The following is a 10000-nucleotide window of genomic DNA, read 5'->3' on the forward strand; positions in this document are numbered from 1 at the left end:
TCGTGGCTCTGAACTATGCGTTATTGTCTGAAATTAGTAAGTCATGTGATCAGTATTGGCAGATCCCGATTCTCTATAACAGGCTTTTAAATATTTATGGAATGTTAGCGGGAAAACCGTGGAATTGTAAATGTGTAATCTCCACCTGTCAGAAATGTCTAAGTAATGACCGGAAGTTATCCAATACCCAGTGGTTTGTAGCCAGATACACTCTGTTTACATGGAATACCATGCGATGGATAGGTGGTACGTGGATTTGTTTATCAATGTGCAATGATCTGCCGTACTCGGAAAAATAACACATTTCAAAAAATTTGGCCAGAATACTCGTCCTTCAAATATTATGTCCATTGAAATGACCTTCATCTTGTGTAAAACTGTCAAACCTAGAACACATCCCCAAATATTAGAAAGAATTGTAAATTAGCGAATGTGTGCACTTAGTCGGATGATCGTTTAATAATGCTTAAATAACACCTGTTGTGATTTATGGGCTCTCGGCATGACGGTCAAGCCATCAAATCCCGCAGCTTGCCCAGCCTTTAAATCCCTTTTGCAAGACTCTCACTATCATCGCCCGAACGTACTTTCTTACAGTACAGTCAGTCTGTGCAGTTTACTGTCGGACAGGGACGGTAGTGTTTACCTCTGGCCCTGCCACAACATTCTTGTCACACGTCTGTTTCTTGCCACGTCTTATACAGGGCTTAAATTTGAAACCCTGCTGATTAAAAATTTAATCGTTTTTCAAATTGACCCTGTCCGTGCCGGGGATAGGATTTTTATATGTTTATTAATGTGTGTGGTGTGTGTGTTTGTTTCAGAGGGTTGTGTCTTTGTTTATTGTTTTTGTTTGTTTGGGGTTTTATTTTCTGGTTTCATTTTTGTTTAGTTGTTGGTTTTTTGTTTTTTTTTTTTGTTGGGTTTTTTTTTTTTTTTTTTTTTTTTTTTTTTTTTTTTTTTTGGGGGGGGGGGGGGGGGGGGGGGGGGGTATTTTATTTGGAGGGGGTTGGGTTGTTTTTGTTTTTTGTGGGTTTTTTTGGGTGTTTTTTTTTTGTTTTGTTTTTTTTTTGTTGATTTTTTTTTTTTAATTTGTTGGTTTTCTTTTGTTGTTGTCGTTGCTGCTGCTGCTGCTGATTTTCTGTTTGTTTTTCTTTTTTTTTTTATTATTATTATTGGAAAAGCACATTTATTTATTTATGTTTTGTTGTTCAGTGGCAGCACATCAGCGATCCCCGTTTGATACGTCAGAAGCTTCTGGGTGGAACGGTGTGGAGTTTTCTCACGTTCCGTAGTTTTAAGGATCTTGTCCCATAGCCCTTTTGCTGTCAAAATTATAAAATGTCATAATTTGCATTGAAAAGTGTGCGAAACTGAATTTGATTGCACCTCTTCAACTCCTGTTGTTGTTTATTGTTAGAAATGCATCACGAGACTCATATTATATTTTCATGACAAACGGAAACGCCGAAGTCTTCGATCTTACGAGTGTATGGTGCATAAGAAATAATGTCCTCTATCGTCCATTATTAAAAAAAAATAATAAAACACCCCTGAATCCTTTACACTAAAACAAAGATTAAGATTAGCCGGTGTACGTTAATTGACATATTTGCTTAAATCATTGGGAGGGGGGGGGGGGGGGGGCTACAAATACAGATCTGTCAACTTGAATTTTTTTTAAATCGTAGTTTTCATGGGTAAAATAATACAAGTTACTAAATCTACTTTTGTGAGTGACTGATTTAGCCGAGTAAGATTGAATAACGTTTCTAGGTCCTTACCCTACGTGATTTGGTGCCATATTGTCATTTTTTAAACGATTTATTGGACTGAAATAGCTAACTTTGTTCTGCAGATGGAGCCTAAAATTCTTAGTTCTGCGAATGTTTCGTAGAAGTAGGGAAGTCTACAAATGCATAATCCAAAACAGCTGTATCCTTTGTCGTTGTGACCATCTTGGGTATGCGACGACACATGTAAAACGATTTAAGATTCTTGAACTCCTGTGCTTAACATTTCGAACTCGTTCCCAATGCGATCCTCTCAAATGTTACTTAGTTTGTAGTATTATTGAGCACCTCCGTTTATTGACTATTTCTTTATCTATATGGCATGTAAATGATCCCTTCTGTGGTGTATCTCTGACGTCACAATGAAGTCATTGAGTGAGAGACTCAAATGCTGATAATGATACGGTTGGCTGGATGTCTGGGTGTTATAACGAAGTCTATTATTTGTACTGAAATGTATATATATATATATACACACACACACACACACACACACACACACACACACACACACGTATACATAGGAGATGTATTTTTTGCTTGAGAAAACGCGTATCCAAAAAAATAAAATGAGTTTTTATATACACAATATCTACTAAACGAGCTCAAAGCGCTTTACAAGGGGTCCCTGGCCTACAGCGACATTTAACATGTAGGACGGAACATGACGTCTGTTAGGCGATATTACATTGTTTGTTCGGACAGAGACAACGCTGTAAGGGCCAGGAACTCATTTTACACATGTGTACAGTGAGAGAATTTGAGTAATGAGCCTTTTCCAAGGACTCAACTATACGCCGAGCTAGGCTCGAACCCAGGACCTTCTGATCCGAAAGCGAGTGTCATACTACTAGACCACACAGCCGCACAATATGACGATATGGGATGCAAATCTTTGTGCATGAAATCGGTGTGTGTGCATCATTGAATAATGTATGGCAAGGAGAAACGAGATATTTTATGTTTTATTTATGTGTGTGTATGTGTGTGTCAGTTGGTCCTCGATAGATAAGAAATAGATCAAGTCATTTGTATACCTTGCGTGTATCATGTAACTTGCAAATGTGATATTGGATGATCATATCAGATTTCCAATCAGATAGATAAATTGAATACTAGGACCAGGTTTTTATCTTTATCTTTGCTTTGCTTTCTTGTGTTGTTGGTTTGGGTTGTTTTGTTTTTGTTTTTGTTTTTTTGTTTTTTGTTTTTTGTTTTTTTGCTTGCTTATTTTTTTCTTGTTTTTATTATTATCATTATTATTATTATTATTATTATTATTATTATTATTATTATTATTATTATTATTATTATTATTATTATTATTATTATTATTATTACTATTTGTATTTGTGGTGGGAGGTGAAGTTTATCACTCATTTTATCCATTAACACACGAAGGGAATGCTGCACGAAATACGCCCATGAAACATTTTAATTATGTACCTCACGATCTACTATTTTGTACGTTTCGTGGAACATGAAGTCATTGTTTTGTTGTTTTTTTGTTGTTTTTTGTTTGTTTTTTGTTTTTATTTTTTTTGTTTTTTTTTTGATGTTTTTTTTTTTTTTTTTTTTTTTTTTTTTTTTTTTTTTTTTTTGGGGGTAATACTCAGTCAATCGAGCATCTGGTTGTGTAAGACATCAGTGATCATGTCTCTCTCCAATTCTGTCTGCCATCGGCCTTTTCCATAACTTCCAAGTCTCTCTCTTCCAAACAGTCAATCTCATATAAATGCTTCCTGCATCCTCTACATCTTCTCCGTCCTGCTTTCCCTGTCAGCCCTGCTTTGCTGTTGGAATTCGCAAGTTGATTAAGTTGAGTATGATAGGCACTATTTAAAAAATTAGATAGAAATATTGTCAAATTTCGTGCCATGTTATTTTTGTATCAGAACATGACACTGATTTTTATAAGATAATTCTTTAATGAATTGACATTGACATTCAATTTGGAATACTATTATGAAAAGTTCGAAATTGGTCCCAGCTAACAAAAAAAATAGAAGTATACTCTCATATGGCAAAAGTATTTTTGGGGGAGGGGGGGGGGGCACAGCAAACAAACAATAATCTATGCTAGAAGGAACAGAAGACGGTCTAACGTGTCAATTGCTAATGTACTTTAATCTTTGTCTTGTGTATATTTTAAATTATGTGTAGATATAGTATAGCACAGATTGACACATATTATGCCTATATTCTTCTCACTTGTCGCAAAGTCTTTCACATAATACCATGTCATGTAATTCTGTGCGCAAATGCCAAACACGTTTTACATTATATATCTCACTTCAGTAAGCTGATTTAATGTCGATTTCTTTTTTATAAACTAAAAATAATGGCCCAGTTTTAGTACCCTTAATTTTGTGCTTTTATATGTTTATTTGTGAAAAGATTTTTACCTTGTACCCTTTTTAATACAGCCCACTCCCATGGTCCCCCCCCCCCTTCTTCATCAGAACAAAAACAACATTATAAAGGACTACAATCGAGTCATTGACCCCCGTTTCAGATGAATGTAATAACGCGAGACCTCTCTTTAAATGGACGTATGTCTTGGAAATCGCTATTATATTCTTTGGCAGTTTCAATTTAATATAGTAGGCGATAGGATTTTACAATTTACTAGGTATTGTGACAAGGGATGCATTATTATTTCATCCAATTTCAATCGAGCTTTAAATCGTGCTTTTATATAGAGTGCAACATCCACTCAATGTGATCAAGTTCCACTCAAACCCACTGCAACACTTAGCATGTAGGACAAGAATCATACTTGACTTGCAAGGCGCTCTTACACGTTTTGTGGGGTTTTTATTTTCTACAGAGACAAGCTGTTATGGACAAGGTACAAATTTTACACCTGAGTTTGGTTAGAGAATTTGAGTAATACTTTTTCCAAGAACTCAGCTTTGCGCCGCCCAAAGCGGGAGGCGAAACGGGAGCCTATAGGTCCGAAGGCGAGTGCCATACTAGACCAGGAAGTGGCGCTTTGAATATTGTGTCATGGCGCCTGTGCAAGAAGCTTATTGTGCTTCTTGCGCCTGTGGTCAAATAAGAGCTCAAACTCATGACAAGCCCAACTGCCTTTCATTTTGAAACTTTTGTTTATAAACATAATTTAATTATTATTCCACGTCATGAGTAATAGTCCCTGGCATAAATATGACTGCCACTGTTCAAAGATAATGTGTAAAAACAGCTAGAAAGTTAATACTTGGTGCCATGTTATAATTTGGGGGGGGGGGGGGGGGGGCACATTATTTCTCATTTTGGAAAAATAATTTTTAAAAAGAAATTGAATAAAATAAGATACAATAAAAACAAACGAAAGAAAATAAAGGGGGAAAAAGAGAGAAGAGAAGCAGAAAAAAACACCACCTCTTATCCAGTGTGTTAAAATGTTTTAAACGGTTTTTTTTTTTAGGTTTCGGGGGTCCCGATAGCTCAGTTGGTAGAGTACTCGCTTCACACGCGAAGGGTCCAAGATCGATCCCGGTTGCAGTAGATAATTTTTTCTGACCCCCCTGTCGACCCAGCAGTGAATGGGTAGCTGAGTCTGTTAGATTTGGGGAAAAGTGCTTTGCGATGATAGACTTGCGTCTTATTCAAAGGATAGCAAACAATTGCTATTGTCCGTTTCACGCAATGGCCCCAGAGGGCTATTCTACCAGAAGTCTCAGGTTCAAGACTTTTTGACAATCTATCGATACATGTATTACGTTAAAGTTTTCTAACCAAAGTAATAAAATATCTGTTATCGTTGAACGGCAACATATTCGATTTACCTAGTGCCTGTACGTTGTCCATATGCAGGAATTTTATAGTATAATTACGTTCTAAGTTTATATAAATTTTATATTGTCATAACCTTTGGCATTTTACATGATGATTCAATGAAGTCGTATATATGGCTAGTTTTGTGTGGAAAATGTGACGCGCAGCCCAATTCGGTATTTTATATCCAAAGTATAAACTGAAATGGTCCGATTAAAAAAATAATTGAAGTTCTCTACGTGTTAAGAAACTAAAGCCGTTTTCTGAATTGTAACAATGCCGAATATATATATATATATATATATATATATATATATATATATATATATATATATATATATATAGAGAGAGAGAGAGAGAGAGAGAGAGATAGATAGATAGATAGATAGATAGATAGATAGCTAAAACGTAAGATATTGAACGTAAAAAAAACTTCTTTTTTTTTAAAATGAGATCTGATTTGGGTTTGTTTTTGTTTTTTTGGTTTTATTAAGCGGTTCCTTAATTTGCAGAGTCATCTCTTCATATCAGTAACTGAATATTACACTGAAGTGTATATGTAACATAACAAAACTTCAGATAATTTCATAGCATTTGATACAATATCCATTTTCCACTGTGTTACTTCATTGACAAGCTATATCAATTTATAATCCTACACTATTTTGTCAAACAACCTGTAACTTAACCCAAGTCTTATAATATTATCTTTGACTATAAATTCAATTTTCAATGCCTCACCCAACCCGACGTAATATCGTTTTGAGGCAATAGATGACATGAACAAATATACGCCATTCATTAAGGCATTCCATACAGGGACAAATACGTGTTTTATCTCGTTCTATACTGACTATCCCCAGTGTGTCAGGGGCATGATGTGCAATCTGATACAGGGCACTCACCCATGACGCCAAAGAGATGAAACGGGAAGATGTTTGTTTCTTGGGGTTTTTGGTCATTCGATGTGTGTGTGTGTGTGTGTGTGTGTGTGTGTGTGTGTGTGTTAGTGTTTGTATGGAAGGGAGGGGGAGGGGGGGGGGTCGAGAAAAGATGATCAACACACCATAAGTATAAGAATTCAATATATTTGTTCAAAGGTAATACATCCGAATGTGTAAATAAGAGGTTACGGGCATCTTACTATCTATTTAATTTTGTGTCGCGCGTGCCTGATTCCACCTATCTATATGAACTTACTTTTTTATTGCCGTCCATTCAATGAACATGATGATATTTCGATCATCTCAAAATTCATGATTCGAGTATTGAATAAAATTTGAACTCAATTTCTATTGTCGTAATAATAGACAATACAAATTTCGACTTCGTAAGAGAACTCCACAAAGCTTTTTCATTAATCTCATAATACACTCAAACCATCTACATGTCCAATTTGGTGACGATTATTGATCCAGTGATTTCATAGACTTGGTGTTATTTGTTTAAAATCCAAGTTGTCAAATATATGATAAGATTAAGATGCCGTCACCTAGGTATTCACACCAAATAAAAGTGTCAACAGAAATCACCCACGCTGACCAAAGTTAGAAATTGAGGGTTAATGATGGGAACAAAAAAAACAAACAACTGTTGTCTAAATTATATTATATTGCGTTTGATCTTAAGATTGCATATATCAGGATATATCCTCTCTCTCTCTCTCTCTCTCTCTCTCTCTCTCTCTCTCTCTCTATCTCTCTCTCTCTCTCTCTCTCTCTCTCTCTCTCTCTCTTTCTTTCTCTCTCTCTCTCTCCCTCTCTCTCTCCCCCTCTCTCTCTTTCTCTCCCCCTCTCTCTCTCTCTCTCTCTCTCTCTCTCTCTCTCTCTCTCTCTCTATCTATCTATCTATCTATCTATCTATCTATCTGTTATGAGGTATCCACTTAAAGTGGCCAGATATTGTTCATGACTTGTTGATGTAACCATTTCTTCTGGCAGATTGTTCCATTCCTTTGGGCTTCATGGGGAAAAAAACAACTCTTGTTTAAATTATAATATATTGTGTTTGATGTTAAGATTGCATATATCAGGATATGTCCTCTCTCTCTCTCTCTCTCTCTCTCTCTCTCTCTCTCTCTCTCTCTCTCTCTCTCTCTCTCTCTCTCTCGCTCTCTCTCTCTCTCTCTCTTAATCAATGTGTATATGTATATTTGTGTTTACATAATGTGTGTGTATGTGTGTGTGTGTTTGTACATGTTGACTCCAGAAGAAAAGGGGTCCTTGTGTGTAGTCATACAGGATGTTATTATTATTCCAACCGTGTAATTTGGGACAAGGAAACCAATTCCTGTCACTCCTCATCGTTGCCCTATTACAAAAGCTAGACTATCAGTGATATCAATGAATGGTAGACGGGGATTCCCCTTTTCTATTACATCGATTTATTACACATTCGGATACTGTATTTGGATCTATTGATAAGGTAGAAGACACACGTCTTACCTTTGGTTTCCCACAATACGGAATTCAAAAGCATTAATCTGCCGTACTAAGAAAATACATGTATTTTTTTAATTCTTCAAATATCCATCGATTACTATAACCTCATCTGCCTAAAAACTCGCAAACTTTGATGATGGTGATGATGATGTTGATGATGATTTCGATGATGGTGATGGTGGTGACGATGGTGATTATGATGATAATGATTATGGTGGTGGTAGTGATGATGATAATTATGGTGATGATAATGATGATGATGTCGATGATGGTGATGATGATGATAACGGTGATGATGATGGTGGTGGTGGTGGTGTTGGTTGTGTCAGTGATGGTGGTGGTGGTGGTGGTGATAATGGTGGCGGTGGTGGTGATGGTGAATATAAGGATGATAGTGTCATAATCAGATTAAAGATGATGTTTTGATCAGTTTTTAAGTGAAATGTTGCCAAGTATATATTTAATTTGATTTATTATCCCTACAGGGTCGCCTCCTCTTGGCCACAGAGAGTGAGTACGAGAGAGACAAATGGTTGGACATTCTGGAAAGGTCCAGAAGAGTGTGAGTATCATACTTATCTCAAATCAGTTGCCGAACACATATACCAGTTTGACGAAAGCTTACATTTGGTTCCTTCGAGTCATTCCAGCTAAATATTAAAATTCAGACTTCTATTTTTCCAAAATATATTATGCTTGAATTTATTTTTAGCACCAAATGAGGAAGTGAAAAATAACATACTATTTTAGACGTAAGCACACATTATTATCAATTGGATATATTTAGATTGTTGAATCTGAGTCACTCATTTTGCTAAAATTATTATTATCTTTGATCAGCACCAAATGTTCAAAGTAAAGTATTTATGATCGCTGATCCACAGGGACAACATTGACAACCATCAAGGCTCATTACAATATAATGAACTGTCCCCATGTTAATCAGTGAGCTAGGCGTTGTGGGAATAGTTTTTAAAAATATATTTACAGCTGATGCAACCACTGAAAGATCTGAATAAAGACAAATGTAGCACGATATTTATGTCACAGCTATTCACAATTTGATGTCAAAGAGACATAAACTTTGGATAACAAACCTCAGTTGTCTCTGTCAGTCTAATAACTACCCTGGTTTCCATCCAGCTCTATTGATTACCCTGATCTTGATCACCTAATAATGGTCGTCTCTAAAGACTTCAGCTGGGTTTTTTGGGGGTTTTTTAAATGATTTTTTCTTTTGGGGGGGGGGGGGGTTGGGTGTTTTATTTACCCTGATCAAATTTATTTTATTGTTTTATTTTCTCCGCAAATGGGCCTGACTTTTCTTTCCTTTAATTCAGTAAAATGATGTGATTGCTCACCATAAACATTGTCAAACATTCATGTACTAGTCCAATGAAATGTTCTTATTTTGGCCACAAATATTTTACTTCAAATCTCAATGGATTAAATAAATAAGTATGAACATTTATTTAGACCATTTTCACAGAGTAACCATGGTTAATGCACTTCACAATGCTTCATTTATTATCCCATCTGGCTATGTGGATCCATATTTCCACTTCATACAGTAACATTCACCTATTAGGCTTCCTTTTTGTACGAATACTCTTATAATATCCGTCACTGGCTGTAGTCAGGTACTCATTCACACCTGAGTCAAGTGGGGTAATATGTGTAAAGTGCGTTGTCAAGATCAGAATTTTCACTATCACTGTCACATATTCAGCCACTGAGCCTCACAATTAATATGGCCCTCAACTTTCCAAACATTATTGTACTCGAAACTCCTTTTTTATTCACACATTCTTCTTCCTATGCTCATGTATTCCTCATTTTCGAATTCTTCCTTTTCTTACACCCAAATAACTTCTACTTTGTTCTATTCAGAACGTGGAAGAACCAGACACTTGGAGATGAAATGATTCGCCAATTAGAGGACCAGGGCCTGAAGATGGCTATTGAAAAGCAAGACTATATTGGTAA

The 10000-nt window shown here is 36.0% G+C and overlaps 1 protein-coding gene across 8 annotated transcripts in view; it reads left to right on the forward strand.

The window, feature by feature from the left end:
- LOC144973093 (pleckstrin homology domain-containing family D member 1-like) overlaps window positions 1-10000 on the forward strand; it is a 48366-nt gene that overhangs the window by 20540 nt on the left and 17826 nt on the right. For all 8 annotated transcript variants that reach the window (XM_078915149.1, XM_078915158.1, XM_078915170.1 and 5 more), the window contains exons 5-6: window positions 8500-8576; window positions 9905-9996. In XM_078915149.1, the coding sequence (XP_078771275.1) occupies window positions 8500-8576; window positions 9905-9996 (169 nt within the window). The remainder of the gene's footprint in view (window positions 1-8499; window positions 8577-9904; window positions 9997-10000) is intronic.

The sequence above is a fragment of the Berghia stephanieae genome, chromosome 1 (assembly GCF_034508935.2).
Source record: "Berghia stephanieae isolate SIO BIC M18660-M18661 chromosome 1, UCSD_Bste_1.3, whole genome shotgun sequence".
Lineage (NCBI taxonomy): Eukaryota > Metazoa > Mollusca > Gastropoda > Nudibranchia > Aeolidiidae > Berghia > Berghia stephanieae.